This window comes from Ailuropoda melanoleuca, chromosome 2 (genome assembly GCF_002007445.2).
Source record: "Ailuropoda melanoleuca isolate Jingjing chromosome 2, ASM200744v2, whole genome shotgun sequence".
Lineage (NCBI taxonomy): Eukaryota > Metazoa > Chordata > Mammalia > Carnivora > Ursidae > Ailuropoda > Ailuropoda melanoleuca.
The window spans coordinates 76,328,399-76,345,773 of record NC_048219.1 but is presented as its reverse complement, the minus strand read 5'-3'; the positions used below and the strand labels follow the sequence as shown (position 1 = coordinate 76,345,773).

Below are 17,375 nucleotides of genomic sequence, written 5' to 3'. Positions count from 1 at the left end.
GCAGACGAGGGTGGCAGTCAGATGATGCCAGCCCTGGGGGAGAGGCCCAGAGCCCTGGGAGGTGGAGACGGCCTGTGTGAGGCCCAAACCAGAGTTCCACCGCTGGGTTCTGCCTGGAGGAGGCTCTGAGGCTTTGTAGCAGAAAATCTGCAAACACCTGAAGCTAAAGCAAGAGGAGGGAAGGGGGCCATGACCCGCCTACAAAGTTTTCCTTTGGGAAACTGTAATATTGTCCATTGCAAGAAAAAGAGGTAGGGCTGGGGGGGCGAAGGGGAGCCGGAAGAAAGAACAGGGTCCAAAGTAGAATGCTCAACTTCAAGCCCTTTGCCTGAGTTCAGTTTTTCAGATGGCTTCTGCTACAAGGTAGAAAATGAAAGCCTTCTTTATGCGGTACTAAAATTGGTATCAGGGTTCCTCTGCCCCCTCCCACATCCCCCCACCCACGGCCAGGCACTTGACAGCAGCCTCTGCATACAGCAAGCTCGAAAGTTTCCCCCACAACCAGCCTGGGGCACCATCGCTGAGAACTCGGTTCACATCAGCACCTCTTGCTTTGCCAAAGCAGAAGTGGCCTGGGTCCAAGAGTGAAATTTGGTGGAAGAAATTAGAGCAGGATGCCATTCTCCCTAATTTTCAGGAAGTCCTCAGATGATCCTTCTGCTTTTTAGCAGTTGCAGGAGAAATCAGGACACATCTCCTACTTCTTTATTTTTATACTCACTGATCAACAAGCCATCTTCCTTTTTTCCTCCCACTCCGAGCAGTACCGACCTCCATAATGGTTAACAGACAGTAATTAAACACCATATCCCTTGCTATTTCAATTGGAGACCAAAGGAAATTACCCTGGCTTAAAGAGAAGCTATATTCCATTTCTACTTCATATATATGTAGATGTATATATACGACAAATAATAATCACTGGCCTCATAACAGTCTCCATAGATACTGGGAGATAATATCCTCAGATACTATAGAGTTTCAGTAATTAAATTAGCTAATCAGTGAATCTCTCTGCAATGGTCTTCCTCTGATGTTCCTAATCTTTTCCATTCTCATGCCACAGCTTGCCCATCAGTACATTGTTCTGTTGCATCTGCCTGCTAAATGAGCTTCTCGTGTGTTTTCTTAATGGGTTCTGACCACTACATGTCCTATAATGTTTTCATTTTTTACCTTGGCCACCAGGGAGCTCAGGGTCAAGTTTCCAGTCCATTCACTTATATAGTATTCATATATTCACATAGTTATTCTTTCTATATTTGTCATTCTAAAGTGTATTTTTTCCTGCCATAATCTTCATCTTATATTTGGATTTTACTATTTTGATGGAATATTTCCTGAAAACTGAAGTCTTTATAGATAGAGACACTATTAATTACTTAATTAAAATAATACTATTCACGGTTTGATTCCCTTCCTCTCCTACCTCATTTCTCATCATGTTCTCCTTTCTTCCTTTTCTGCTTCTTACAATACACTGGCCATCTTTCAGTCCTTTGTACTCACTTCAGGGCCTTTGCCTGTGCTGATTCCTACCCCCATGACTTATTATTTCTGGACATCCTTCAAACCCCAACTGGGTTATGGCTACCCTAACAGTTCCCTGAACTTCCTGCTTAAGTCAAATCCCCTAATATGTGTACCTTCCTTTTGTAGCACTTGTCAGAGCTGTAATTTTATCTCTGTGATGATTTCACATATGTATGTATATATCCCACTAGACTATAAACAATGCCCGGCATGTATTGGGTCTGCAATAAAGTTTGTTGAATGAATGAATGAATGAATGGGTGAATGAATGAGTGAATGAATGAGTTCAAAAATACAGATACACTGGTTTCTCTGCTCCAACTTTTTTTCTATTCTCCAAAACACGTATCTAAGCATTCACTACTCTCCAGAAAAAACTTCTCCAGCGTATTCATAATCAAGTTCAATCTTTCTCCCTAACACTATCAATTCTATAAGGGCCTCCAACCAAGACTTGCCTCAATCCACCTTCCCATTCCCTATCTTTCCCTTTCCATGAAAGCCACCCTGGACTACCTAAAATTGCCCCATACGTAGCTCTGCACATTCTCATCTCCTGGTCTAGAATGTCCCTCCCCAGTGTCCTGTCCAGCATCTACTCTACCCTGGGAGGTGGCTAAGCTTAGGATGCCACCCTAGGCCCTCAGATGCCACCTACCCCTAAAGCCTTCTCTGATTGCTGCAGTTTCCCTCTTAGAGTGCAAACCCAAAGCCTTTCGTTTATGTTCACTTTTATCTCTCATGTAAGCGCATCATATTTATGACACATTCCCTTTCCCACTGGACTGTAACGTTTTCAAGGCAAGCACTGGGCCAATCCATTCCAAATCCCCAGCTGCAAGCACAGTGTCTGGCACACTGTGAGAGGCCAAAATGATTGTTGTATTAATACATAACAATAATAACAACATGGAGAGGTAGGAACGTCAAATTTTGGAAACTAGTCCAGCAGCTGAAGGAATGGATGACTTCATGATATGCTGTGATGTAGTGGTTTTAAAATATGCCCACAAAATCTCAGATGTTCCTCGCTCCAGGAGGAAGAGAGAGCTTAATCCTCCGTGGGCTGATCTCAGCGACTCACTTCTAACGAACAGAAAGCATATGGCTAAAGTGATCGTATGACTTTTGAGATTAGGTCGGAAAGGGACCATGGCTTCCTCCTTGCTCTGTCTCTGAAGACCTGCTCTGGAGGAAGCCGGCTGCCGTGTCATGAGGGCACTCAGGCAGTGCCACAGAGAGACCCAGGTGCGAGGAACTCGTCCCTGCTAACAGCCACATGAGCGGATCATCTTGGAAGCAGATTCCCAAGTTCCAAACGAGCTTCTGAGGACTGCAAGCCCGGCTGACCTCTTGACTGTACCTTCAGGAGGGACTCTGAGCCGGAATCAGCCAGCTCAGCCAGGCCCAAACTCCTGACCCACAGAAACTGAGATCATGAATGTGTGGGGTTTTTTTAAACCACTCCGTTTTAGGGTAATTTATTATAAAGCAGTAGAAAATAGATAACAATCGATAACATATGTGCTTATCCATTCAGAAACAAATTATTGTTTTTAATTCCTGTTGGACCAGAGGAGATTTCTGTCTCATTAATAGCTGATTTTAGAGGTTAATAACCCTGGTGTTAAAATATTCATACTCTCTTCCCCTGCCTGATAGACGCTCCTACACCTTCAGTTCTTATCTAAACGTTATCATTTCCCTAGGGGCGCCTGGGTCACTCAGTCGGTTAAGCATCCAACTCTTGATTTTGGCTCACCACGATCTCAGGGTAGTGGGGTGGGGCTCCCCACTGAGTGGGGAGTCTGCTTGAGATTCTCTCTCTCCCTCTTCCTCTGCTCCCCCCCCATGTGGGCACTCTCGCTTTCTAAAATAAATAAATACATTTTTAAAAATAAATAAATAAATGTTACCACTCCGCTAAAGCCCTGCTTGACTTTCTCACATCTTTTGAGAAGCTCTCCTAAGCACTCCAGCCCATACTGAAATAACTTTTCTCTGTTCATTTGCACTTTGGTTCTTGATAACCACAGTCACTACGACTTACTGAGTACTTACTATGCGCTGGTGTAGTGGCTGAATTGTGTCCCTCCAAAATTCATGTCCACCCAGAGCCTCAGAAGGTATAACCTTATTTGGAAATTGGGTCTTTGCAGATGTAAGTAGTTAAGATAAGGTCACACTGGAGTAGGGATGGACCCTGAACTCAGTAACAGATGTCCTTATAAGAAGGCCATGTGACAACACAGAGACACACCAGGAGAAGGCCATGTGACAACGGAGCAGAGACTCAAGTGAGGCAGCTACAAATCAAGGACTGCCAAGCACTGCTGGCAAGCACCAGAAGCTGGGAAGAGAGGGGAGAGATTCCTCCCTAGAGCCATCAGAGAGCGCACGGCACCACGACACCTTGAACTTGAACTTCTTGCCTCCAGAACTGAGAGAAAATACATTTCATTGTTTTAAAAGACCCGGCTCTAGCAAACAAATACGTCATACTGTGCCTATCTTCTTTCTCATTTCTACTTTCACAAAAACCCTTCAAATTAAGTATGATTAGCTCCTTTGATAAATGAGTGTGACAGCCAGTGAAGCTTCACGAAGGACGTGAAGCGGGTCTCCAGAGGCTGTGCTCTGCCCGCTGCTCCTCCCCCTCTGGCCTCATTCTACGATGCGCTGGTCTCTGTTGGTAACTGCTTGCTCCTTGAAAGCCTGTATGTGCCATCACTATCGGTTTCATGTCCTACAATTCTCCCATGGCTTTTTCAGTCCATGATGTTCAATAAAAACTTGGCGTATGAATTATTTCAAATCTCGGAGGATTAAAAATGTAAGAGAAAAAAAATAAGTATTTGGTAGAGAAAACTTGACAATGGCCCATGATCTCTAGAGGAAATCTGCCATTAATGTTTTCAAACTGTGAGTACTCTGATGATCCCTGTTCTCTGGGACCAGGTACCAATATGAACAGTATCTGTCACTATTCCCAAGAGGGAAAAAAATAGAAAGGGTCTAGGGTGGAGGAAATGAGTGTCAGAAACAATGGGGCCATCAGGAGACCAGTTATGTTGCTTCACAGTTACAAAGTTTAAAAAAGAATACTTTTTACCCCAATGGTAAAAAGCTCCAAAAATAGTGAGCCTCTCATTATCTGGGGTAAAAAGTATTTTTTTAAAAACATTTGTAATTGCTAAGCAATAAAACCCACTGGAGGATAAGCACTCACTCTGCTATCTTAGGGAGCTGGTGAGGATGCCTTTGTCTGGATGGCCACTGAGATCCACCCTAACACCAGCTTTTGGTGAGGTCACAATTTTATATCTAAACGACACTCCCCAGAGGGAACCAACCTGTTGATCTCCTCAGTCCTCAGTTTCTGCAAGTATATAATAGAGATTTTAATTGCGACGGGGTGATATCAATCATAGTCAAAAACAAAAACCTGAGATTTTTAAGTTATCTAAAAATCGAGAGGATGTCTCGTCTTTCAGAGAAGCACCTGACAATCTGTTGCATATTCCCAGCAGCATCGCCTCTCTCTGCCCCCACTCATTCACGTCCACTCCCTTTGGTGGCTCGTCATCTGATTAACAGGCTAATTACATTAAAGACAATAAAGCACACTGGCCACGATCACACATTCTCCTGAGACGTCACCTGAATCTATCCTCATCTGAGAAAAACGAGCTGGTGCCTATAAAAATCAGGAGTACTCTTTTGGATAATCCAGGACTAAAAACTCTATGTATTCTTTTAAAAATATGCCTTTCCCCCCATAGTTCTTGATTTCCTTCTGACTTCCTGCTACCCTGTTTCTTACTCTGCATTTGGTCAAAGCCCCTTCCTTTCTTGTACGGATGATTTATACAGCTCAGTATTTGCAAATGGAAGCTCTAGCACTCATCTTTTTTTAAAAAATGTTTTACAAGGAAAATAAGTTGACCCATTAACTCAAAATTTACGGAGCATCTGGTCTGTGTTTAGCACAGGGCTTGGCGCACCTGACTTTTCTGAAGTGCTGTCCTGAGGCAGCACCATCCTTATGAGAATCTGAACCACGTAAGATGAGCAGATAGTATTGATGCTTCCTTGATCTTTTCTCTTGGTGGCTTACTAGCCACTCTTTTATTTTCATATAGTTGAGGTCAGAGGGCCAAGTAATCAATTTCGTGCAGAAAATGAGCCAATTTCAGCTTCCTTTCTAATTCAGGAACAGCTTTCCTTGACTGCTGTGCACGGGGTAAGGAGACGGGTGCTCAAGCAGCACATGGGCTTATGACATTAAAGTCCAATTATTAGTAGTAGCTTTTGCATTTTATTTTGTATCATCAGTACTATTCCGATTTAGGAAATCACATCCTAGGCCTGTGAAAGTCAGCTTATTTATTTTCTTCACCCTGCAGAGTTCTGTGGGTCTTTTTTTTAAATGCCTTTAATAACATGTGTCAAATCAAAGGAGAAGAATGGGTGATAACCTCACATTAGGGTTCTCAGACTTAAAAAGATTTTTGAAAAGCGCAGAGCTAAGAAGTATGAAAAGTATATTTTCTTTCGGCAGCTGTCAAGCACTAACTATAATTATCTTTTCCGTGCTTTATCTGGTATGACATAGAAGGAGAGCTGGAAGAAATGTGACAAACGGCGCAATTTTTATCACTTTACTAGAGGAATGATACAGACTGAGGAAGAGCTCTGAGTTGGACAGAATTATTTTCTGAAAATCTGGCAAAATTAGCCAGCAGGCCCATCTGCCCTGACTGGGAAAAGCTGGCAGCTTGATAAAGCCGACAGGCTCTCCAGCCCGGCCCTCCGGGTCTCGGTGATTTCCCCGGGGAGAATAAATTGGCGGCAGCCCTCACAGACCAGGCCTCCCTCCTCCATCTGACTGCAGATGGAGAACGCTAATGCTCTCTTTAAAAATCCCTGCCCCCAACCTGACACGCATCTATCGAAATGCTCAGCATCTGGACTCTTTGACCCACTACGTCTACTTTCAGGAATTTATCTGACGGATAGACTCAAACAAGTATGCCTCACTATACAGAGGATGCTCACCGCGGCCCTGCCGCCATATAAACAGCTGGAGCTGACCTAGTCATCAAATATCTGTCCTAGTAGATCACGGCACAGGCGTATCATGAATCACAATGTGGTTGTTAAAAATAATGTAGATCTATAGTAAAATACAGAACAGGACAAATATTCTGATCTGATTTGTACAGAAAGTGAAAAGAATAGACAGATGTGCTTTATAGGCGTAAACCATGTCAAGAATATTTCAAAACGGAAGCTGACAGAGGTTAGCCTTTGGGGACTTGCAGGGAAGCGGGGGAGGAACTTTTACTTCTCAGCTTCTACCCTTTGCACAATTAGGACCGACGTGCAGAAAATAGCACGGTGGTGAAGAGCCCAGCTGCCTGAATTCCTGCTCTCTTCCCAGCCAAGTAACCCTCTGGCAGGCTAATCTCTCTGTGGCAGGCACTGGGAATGTAGAAAGGATTAAAACATACAAGAATACCAGCCCTCACAGAGTTTACGTTCTAGTCAGAAAATATGGACAATTAAAACAAATGTGTGTGTATGCACACATATGTCTGTACGTAAAATACAGGCCAGAGGGCAGGGAGTGCCGTGGAAGAGAGTGGAGCGGGCAAGAGGAGAGGGCTGGCATGGAATGGAGGCAGGGTATTAACAGCACCTACCCATAAAGCTCTTATCAGGACCAAATGGGTTCCTGCCGGTAGGTCATTTGGGGCACTCAATAAATGTGAGCTATTATCACGAGCATATCTTACCTTATGATGTAAAAATAAATAACAATTTTAAAACAAACCCATGCCCCCTGGGACTTTTGCTTAAGCGCTCATGTCTTCCTTTAATAGTTCTAAAACTTCAAAATGGGGATATACATATCTCAAAATTATGTTGTCCGGCAACACTGGCCTTCTCTCTGTCTCCTAAGCACAGACTGTCTCCTGCCCGCAAGCTTGTCCACTCCTCTTCACCTGCCAAACTTCTCCACAGCCTTCATCCAGCTCGCCACTTAAACCCACTCCTCAGAGAGGCCAGCTCCCACCTGACCGATCTATAGATCTATGATCTGCGACTAGGTCTCCCTGTCATGTCCTTTGCTTTTCTTTCATACCATTTAACCAAATTTGTAAGTCTGATTGCATTGGTTACTTGGGAGTATCAAGTCTGCTTTCCAAGCCCAGCTCCTCCCCAGGGCCAAATACGTGGGGAAACGTGAAAGAGAAGAGAGGGGAGCTGGACGCAGTGTGGCCAAGAGCAGAGTTTTCACTCCCGGCTGGTGGAACGAGAAGCAGCTGAGAAGCAACTTAGAACAAGATTTACGGATAGGGATCTGTTTGTATTGTTTGCTATAGAAGGAGCAAGATTCTGTCTCTCAGTTGTAGTAATAGCTTCCAGAAACACTCCGAGGTCGCTTGGGAGCTCTAGGTGGGGACTTTCTTGAAACAGGAGGGGTCCTTCAGCTATGGACCAAGCAAAAACAAAGGGGTGTGTGTGTGTGTGTGTGTGTGTGTGTTGTCTACTGATTTGTCAAGTTTGAAAGGACTGACAGTATTGCCAGAGATATGAGAAAAGGTGAGGACATGCTTAAGGAGTTAATGGGATAACAACTGAGCAAATGTTTACAAATATATATGCAAAAGCATTCATTTCAGTATTGGTTGGCTAAAAGATTATATTATATACATGCTATAGAACTCTATGGAGCCTTAAAAAGGATGAAGTTAGACCGATATTTATTAACAGAGATGTCTCTTGCAAATTATTGCATGAAATAAAGAGGTTATGACATAGGATCTATGATATGATCCCATTGATGGAGAATTATATATTTATAGCTATACATTTAAGTGTAGAAGTATAGAAAGTCTATAAGTATAGAAAGAAGTCTGGAGATGAGCAACAAAGTGTTCATAGTGATTTTAGCCAGTTATGAAATTTGAGGTAAGTTTTGCATCCTTGTTCGCATTCTACACTTCCTGATATATTAGAATAAGAAAGTACCATTGTTACAAAAATAATAAAGCTACTTAAAAATAGTATTCAATAGGCCAAAGGGGAATAAGGCAATCTGGAGTTCAGTCCCATTCCTAAGTTTTCAAAAAAGAGATCATAAAATAGTAACAAGCACAACATTTAAGCACGGACTCTACACTATGCATTTTGCAAAGCACTGTAAGCATTATTTTGCTTAATCCTCTCACCAATCCATAAAAGACATAAACTAAATTATCCCCATTTTCCAAATGAAAAAATTGAGGAAAAGACAGGTGAGTATCTTGCCCAAAACGATACAGTTCAAATGGTTGCTAGGATCAAACCACAGGCGACAAACTTGTACAGCCATCACCACCAAACGAACACCGGCCCATAGAAACATAACGCGAGCCACACACAAGATTTTTAAATTATCAGTAGGCACATTTGAAAAAGTACAGAGACACAGGTGAAATTAAAGTTTTCAGGTAAATTAATTTTAACAACACATTTCAACATGCCATCAGCATGCAGTATTACTAAGATATTTTGCATTCGTTTTTCTGTACTAAGTCTTCCAAATCTGGTATGTGTGTTACACTTTACCGGATGACTCAATTCAGATGCTAAATTTTCATCAAAAATACTTGGTCTCTATTTAGATTTCATAAAATTTCTGGTTAAGAAAGTAGGTGGGGACCCCTGGGTGGCTCAGTCAGTTGAGTCGGTTAAACTCTGGATTTTGGCTCAGGCCCCTGATCTCAGGGTGGTGAGGGTAAGCCCCGGGGTGGGCTCCGCTCTCTATGGGGTATCTGCCTCTCTCCCTCTGCCCCTCCCCCCACTTTCACCCTCTCTCTAAGATAAATAATTCTTAAAAAAAAAAAGTAGATGCACATATCCACGTAGTTCCAAACACAGCTAACAATTTTTCAATGACTGAGCGTGCATTTTAACTTTAACTTTTAGTTAAAAGTAAATACAATTAAAAATCCATTTCCTCAGCTGAACTAGCTGCATTTTCATTGCTTGGTAGCCACATGGGGCTGGTGGCTAGCGCATCCAGACAGCACAACTCGAGACTCTTAACTGCTACGCTCTCTTTCTTCTCTTTACCAAATTTTTCCAGCTTTGTCCTAAGAATATCTTTCACATCTACTCTTTTATCCTTTCCAACACTTTTACCCTTGTTAAATTCTTATTAATTCTTTACTACCATAAGACCGTGTTAGTTATAGTTCCACTAAAAATCTGGAACTGCTAACGTTTATTGAGTACTTACTATGCACCAGGAACTATTCTAAGCACCTGACATGTATTAACTCACGTAAGTGTCATAATATAGTGATCAATTAAACGGACTTTATTAATATTCCCATCGCAATGATGAAGAAGTCGAGGCGTGAGGAGATTAAATAACTTCCCCAAGGTCATGCCATTACTGAGTGAAGGGGCTGGAAATTGAACCCACCCCAGCCAGCTTATCCAGACCTCACACTCTGTATCACTACTCTGCCTTCCTCTCACAAATACATACATGAAATTGATAGTTTGAATGCTAGGAGTGTAGGCGATTTTTACTCTCTTCTTCTTATTTATCTTTTTTTTCCCAAGTTTTCTGGAAATGAAATGTGTCACTTTTACAATTTTTAAAGTTTTTTTTTATAAAGATTTTTATTTATTTATTTGACAGAGAGAGAGAGCATGCAAGCAGGGGGTGGGGCAGAAGGAGAAGGAGAAGCAGGCTCCCCACTGAGCACAGAGCCTGACATGCGGCTCAATCCCCACCACCCCAAGATCATGACCTCAGCCAAAGTCAGACGCCCAACTGACTGAGCCACCTAGGTGCCCCTAAAGTTTTTCCTTTAAAGTCAGGCAGATTGGGGCGCTTGAGTAGCTCAGTCAGTTGATAACTGACTCTTGATTTTGGCTCAGGTCGTGATCTGAGTCGTGAGATTGAGCCCTGGATCAAGCTCCTTACTCAGCGTGGAGTCTGCTTGAGATTCTCTCTTTTTCCTTCTGCCCCTCCCCTGCTCACACACTTTCTCTGTCTCTCTCTCTCAAATAAATAAATAAATAAATAAATAAATAAATAAATAAATAAATAAAATCTTTTAAAAAATAAAATAAAGTAAGGTAGATAATGACCAGTCTGTTTTAGTTTTAGTATACTCCTACCGTGAGACAGGAGAATAGACAAAATGACTTCCCAAATGTCTTCAGATCTCAAAAATCTATTACTCTTTAGCCCCCTCTGATACCAACCAAAACCAGTACATCTTGCAATACTATAAGATTACTTAGTGAGGGGTGCCTAGGTGTCTCAGTTGGTTAAGCATCTTCCTTTAGCTCAGGTCATGTTCTCAGGGTCCTGGGATGGAGCCCAGCATCAGGGTCCCTGCTCAGTGCCCAGTCACCTTTCCCTCTCCTTCTGCCCCTCCCCCCGCTCATGCTCTCTCTCTTTCTCAAATAAATAAATAATCTCACAAAAAAAAAAGAGAGAGAGAGAGTACTTCATGACAAATAGAGATTTCATGGGGCGCCTGGGTGGTGCAGTCATTAAGCGTCTGCCTTCGGCTCAAGGCGTGATCCCAGCATTCTGGGATCAAGCCCCACATCAGGCTTTTCCGCTATGAGCCTGCTTCTTCCTCTCCCACTCCCCCTGCTTGTGTTCCCTCTCTCGCTGGCTGTCTTTCTCTGTCAAATAAATAAATGAAATCTTAAAAAAAACAACAACAAACAGAGATTTCAATTTCCCCTCTCCACCAAATACAGTAGGATGTTTTAAACATCCAACCTTGATGATTCCCAACCAAAGGAGTCACTCCAAATCCTTTTTTCTTTAGGTTTTTAAGTTTTTCTTTATGTAAGCTTTACACCCAACGTAGGGCTCGAACCCACAACCCCAAGATCAAGAATCAGACACCTGTCTGACTGAGCAGCCAGGCGCCCCAAGAGTCACTTTGTTTTTTAATTTTTTTTGAAGATGTATTTATTTATTTTAGAGAGAGAGAGACACCGCAGATGGAGGGGCAGAGGATGAGGCAGAGCATCTCAAGCAGACTCCCTGCTGAGTGTGGATCCCGACGCAGGGGCTCAGTCCCACAACCCTGAGATCATGGCCGAGTGGAAACCAAAAGCCAGAAGCTCAACCAAATGAGCCACCCGGGTGCCCCCCAGGAGTCACTTTACATCTTAGGCTTTTGCTGAAATATTTCCTGAAAGCTCAGGGGTCCTGAATGTTTTCTAGATCCACTCATTTCCCTGTGGAGTTCAAACCTTGGATAAAGAGGTAGACGCAAATACAGGAGAAAACATACAAGCCCCGAAGCCATCTATGATCATGCAGCAAAGTATCACGCCAGGCTCTCGGACTTTCTCCCTCCTGGTAGAGGGGCCGACCCCAGGGGAGTCAGAACTGTGAAAGGCCATCGCTCTGCTCCTACAGCTGTTCTTTCTGCATCTCCCACACCCCTCGAAAACCCTGGCCAAAGCCCTTGGCCTGCCCCTCTCCTTCACCCTACACTTAAGTCAGTTGCCAAACCCTCTAACCTCTACCTTCGGCATATTTTTCATATCTACACCTCTCCATGTATCCCACTGCCACAAGCCAGTATGGTCCCTCTGCTAGCCTCCTTGACGGGTCTCCTTGCCCCCATCTCCCTCTCTCACCTTCTGGGCTTCCTCAACCATGTTTACTGCTCATTCATGCGAATCCACTCTGAGCAGGCCGCTATCTCTGCCAGAAATCCTTCAGGGATTCTCCACTTCGGATTTCTAACTTTCCAGCCTCGATTTCTATTGTCCCCCACACCTACTCCACATTCCAACCTTATCTCCTATTGTACTCACACCTACTTCACATTTCAGCTGCCTGGTCTGCTTGCAATTCCCAGGATCCCTTGCATTTTCCTTGTGGCCCTTTCTGCAGGCTCCCCCCTCTATCTAATCCATCTCTGCCCATTGCAGTCCTACTGATTATTCCAGAACTAGGTCAAGTGCCAACTGTTCAAATATGTTTTCTTCCTCTCCTATTCAACTCTACATTGCCACTCCTGCATTGCTTACCATATGTTAACTTTGCATTATCATTTATATATAGCCTTATTTGTGTACTTAGCTTTTCTGCCTACCAGTATTTCTTAAGCACCTGTGACATGCCAAGGGTATGCACTAGGCACTTTGCATGTGTTATGTAACTTAATTTAAACCTCACAACAGCCTTGTGAGAGAAAGAATAATAATGAGCATTACCATTCCCATTTTACAGATCAGGAATCTGAGGCTGCAAGAAGTCAATTAACTTGCTTGAAGTAGCATCCTTACTAAGTGGCAGAGTCATCACTCACTCATCCAATTTTATTACAATCCACGTATGCCAGATTCCCAAGCCCTATGGACTTTTCAGTCGAGACTGGGAAGCCCCTCTGGGGGCAATTAGCACTGGAGCCTCAGGACAAGGCAGATCTGTTAAAGAAGGTTTTCTGCTCCTCTCTCGTTCGATTTATATTCATTGTGCTATAGGAATTGCTCCTTTGGCGCTCAGTCAGCCCTTGGCCCAGGCTAGCACAGGGCTAAAGAAATGATTCACGAAAACAAATACCATACAGGATGCTTAGTTCCACCGGTGACCCTGATTATTGTAAAACTGTGAAAGCAAAGGCACGCCACACCCCGGCACAGGTTGAGCAACCTAGAACTCCCCATTCTCTGCCACCTCAGTTTAGGCCTCATGCTAAACTTCTTTTTTTCCTGATTGGATCCAGAGGGGTACCTCAGATCTCAGAAACGAGGCCGGAACAGCACTGTTGTCATATCAGATCAACCTGATGAGAGCAGAGACTCTCCAGTAATACCCAACATGGACTCACAAGAAATTCATATGGAGATGAAGAATAGATAAGGGTTAGTCTACCCTGAATTGATTTTTCACCATTTAGGATTGGAAGCCCCCAAACTTGTTGAGTCAGTTCTTATTGCCAAAGGAAGACTGTTGTAACAACGGGTTTATTCTCTTCCTTATTATTTGGAGTCAAGGGTGTCCAGCAGCCACTGTTTGCTCAAGGAGAGTCTAAACTCTGGGAAGCCTGAGTGGCTCAGTCACTTAACCATCTGCCTTCGGCTCCGGCCATGATCCCAGGGTTCTGGGATCGAGTCCCACATTGGGCTTCTTGCTTGGTGGGGAGCCTGCTTCTCCCTCTGCCTGCCTCTCCCTTTGCTTGTGTTCTCTCTTTCTCCCTCTGACAAATAAATAAATGAAATATTTATAAATAAATAAATAAATAAATAGGACTTGCTGATGCTTGTGGCCAATGAGCATGACTCCCAAGCCACTTTGGCTCTGGCAAGGGGTATGGATCCAATGGTAAGGAAACTGAACAGGAAAGAGGGTTAGGTAACTCTAATTTGTGTTTGATTTTTGTGGGGTTTTGTGGGTTTTTTTAGTATTTTCTCTTGCAATACTCAAAGCAATCCTTTTTGAGGTAGGTGTTATTGAAACACCCATTGTGCAGATCCAAAAACTGTGGTAAATAACAGGCAGGGACTGGAACCCTGGTATGTTGAGCTGCACAGATTTCCACTGCCCTGAGCTCATGCTCTGCAGTAAGACCTTTCGCTTGGCAAATGTCAGCCATTTAAAAAGGAGTAAAGGCAAAATTCGTACCCAAATTAGAGTTCTCAAGCATCAGTATTCTTCCTTCCCTCCAAACCAAGATGATACAAAGTGTTTAATTTCTTTTTTTTTTAAAGATTTTATTTATTTATTTGACAGAGATAGAGACAGCCAGCGAGAGAGGGAACACAAGTAGGGGGAGTGAGAGGAAGAAGCAGGCTCATAGTGGAGGAGCCTGATGTGGGGCTCGATCCCATAACGCCAGGATCACGCCCTGAGCCGAAGGCAGATCCTTAACCTCTGTGCCACCCAGGCGCCCCAAGTGTTTAATTTCTTAAATGTCTCACATTTTCCAGGGTTGACAAGATCTCACCAAGAAGTAGTAGTGGAACTATAAGATTCTCTCTTTTTTAAAAAGATTTTATTTATTTATATGACAGAGACAGAGACAGCCAGTGAGAGAGGGAACACAAGCAGGGGGAGTGGGAGAGGAAGAAGCAGGCTCACAGCAGAGGAGCCTGATGTGGGGCTCGATCCCACAACGCCAGGATCACGCCCTGAGCCGAAGGCAGACGCTTAACCGCTGTGCCACCCAGGTGCCCCGGAACTATAAGATTCTTACCTTCCATTCTGGAGACTCCCATGTTGTATCATTAGGCAAGGGCGCTTGCTTGAACTAGGTATCTCAGTTGGTTAGGCCACACACTACCAAGGCTAGTAAGCCACAGTCACTGAGAAGATCATCCTATTCCTAGCCGTCTTTAAAACAGGTCAAAAAGGGGCTCCTGGGCGGCACCAGTTGGTTAAGCATCTGATTCGGCTCAGATCATGATCTCAGTGTCCTGGGATTGCAGGGACTCTGCTTGTCCAGCTCCCTTTGCTCCTCCTCCCACCTGTGTGTGCACGAGCTCTTTCTCTCTCTCTCTTGCTCTCTCTCTCAAATAAATAAATAAAATCTTAAAAAAAAAAACCAAACAGGTCATAAAGTGGCTGGATGAAAATGTAGACGGTGCAAGACAGGTCATCATTGGAACTGATAAAAAGTTATCAAAAGTGCCACTGACTGGGATCACTTGTGTCATATTCATAAATGAAGTAAAAAAATTCCCTCTCCTCCTCCCCACCCTTCACTTCTTCATGATCTGTTATATTGTAGACAGTCTAATGGATAGAGCACCTTCCTAATAATATATTTCCATAGGAGAGGGGCTTGTTGTTACTAATCAGTGAACGCTGACAACTTACAAAAAAGTATTTCAATCTCTCAAAACCCTAGCCAAGTATGACATTGGAGATTCTTTTTACAAAGCTAGACTCTTGGTGTATTACGAAATCTTTCACATCCCACAGAGATAAAAGAAAACTTATTTTACCTTCTCCCATGCAGTTCTTGTATTTTGTTGCTGCCTCTGCCATATGGTTAAAAAAAGTTACCCAGAGAACAATCAAATAATGTTATTTCAACACTACAGAAACTACTGGGTTTTGTTACTCCTTAATACCTTTGTATATCCCTCCAAAAAGAATGCTCAAAGAATTTTCGAGTGGAAGACATTCACTACCTATTGTCTGAATTGTGTTGGCAACCTTTTAGAAACACCTTGAAAAAGACTCATGACATGTCAGCAGAAATCCAGAGAAGCAAAGTAGAGATTGGCGGAAAGGGAGCTATCACAGACTCAAGGTCCGGTCAGAGGGGGTCGTGGGCTGTCAGGTACACTAAACAAACGCACTGGGGGAGGCAAAGCACTTAGCAGCCAGTGAGGTAACTGGATGTTTAACAAGGAGGGGGAGAGAGAGGTGATGGGTTCCTTCAGTCCCTCTGGCATATCTCCCACCTTCACACTCGTTTTTTGAAGCCATGATAAAACCACAAGGATTCCCACTTTGCTCCCCTACTTTCCTCTGGCCTTCCTAACTCCTTTCTTACCCCGCTCTTCCTTCTCACTTCCTAATTTGCCCCTCTGTAGGTAATCTTTTGTTTTCAACTACTTTTAAGGTAATTTCATTGCAGCTGGAAAACAACCCATGTCTTCTTCTTCCTTCATTCCCGAGCCCAGGGACCCAGGTCCCTCCGGGGCTCCTTGGAGCTGGGACCTTCCCCTCTGAGCTCAGCAGCCCAAGCTGTGAGGATGATCTATTTCGTGAGTTCTCCAGTGGGCTGGCCTCTCCATGACGCCAGTCTGCTCCTCTTCCCGCCCCCCCCCACGCCTCATCCCCAAAATAACCTAAACTCCGTGGCCTCTGAAACTGTCTGTGCGTGGGTCCCCAAGGTCTCCGCCAGGATCCAAGATTTCTCTGACCAAAGTGGGGTCGGGTCGGGGAAGACAATACCTCTTTGCAGGCGTGAAGCTCCGGTCCCGCTCCCCGGGTCACCTGGAAGGCGGTCCCAACCCAGAGCAGCAGCCGCAGAAGCCGGAGTGTGCGCCGCTCAGGTCTTCCCCTGCCTCCGGCAGAGGGATGAAGGCTGAGCCCCGGCTCAGCCATAGCGCTGTCCTGAGCGAACGGCGGCAGCGGCTCAGGTGCTGCGGCTGCTGCTACTGCTGGCAGAAGGCGGAAAAAAAGGGGAGGGAGGTTCACAGGGGGAGGATGCAAGGGGCTGGGCTCGCTTCAGTCACCTCCCTGCGGCTACACCAAGGCCGCCCATCCTTCCTCCTCCCTCCTTCCTCTTCTCCTCCTACCCACGTCGCCTTGGCAACCGCCTCCTCTTTCCCTCCGCGCGGGCGGGTCAGGGACCACGCGCTCCTCTGCCGCTCACCTGCCGGTCGCCATGGCAGCCGCCGCCGCTGGCGCGCGCCGCGTGAGAATGCGCGCGCCCGGGGTCTGCAACCGGCCCAACAGGCGGGTCCCGGGGTCGTGTAAAGAACGCGGTAGAAACATCCTCCAAGTCAACGCCACCATATTCACGTTTTCCATTGCTCTTTCGGGTCATGGGCCATTTATGAGCATCTCCAATTTTGCAGACGTGGCGTTCAACAATGCTTACTTAGCACCTCCTTTGTGTGCAGAGATAGAAGGAATATTGAGACGCCGTCTCACGAAGTTACAGCCCGGAAGAGTGGCCTCGGTAGATGTTTCCTACTGCAACAGCCGCTTCTGGAGATCTTACTTCCATCCCGCCAAATCCACCCGTGCCTTTATAACCAGCTCTATGAGAAGCCTTAAGACTGGCATGGTTAAACCGAATTTAAGCGAGGAGCGTTTGCGTTAGCCTGAAATT

At 44.6% G+C, this 17,375-nt stretch overlaps 1 protein-coding gene across 2 annotated transcripts in view; it reads right to left on the bottom strand.

The window, feature by feature from the left end:
• ELAPOR1 (endosome-lysosome associated apoptosis and autophagy regulator 1) overlaps positions 1 to 16,726 on the bottom strand; it is a 63,837-nt gene extending 47,111 nt beyond the window's left edge. The window contains exon 1 of one of the 2 annotated variants that reach the window (XM_019799653.2): positions 16,490 to 16,726. In XM_019799653.2, coding sequence (XP_019655212.1) covers positions 16,490 to 16,642 — 153 coding nt within the window. In that variant the 5' untranslated portion in view covers positions 16,643 to 16,726. The remainder of the gene's footprint in view (positions 1 to 16,489) is intronic. The other variant, XM_002919201.4, reaches the window with a different exon arrangement.
• Between the last annotated feature and the right edge of the window lie 649 nt (positions 16,727 to 17,375).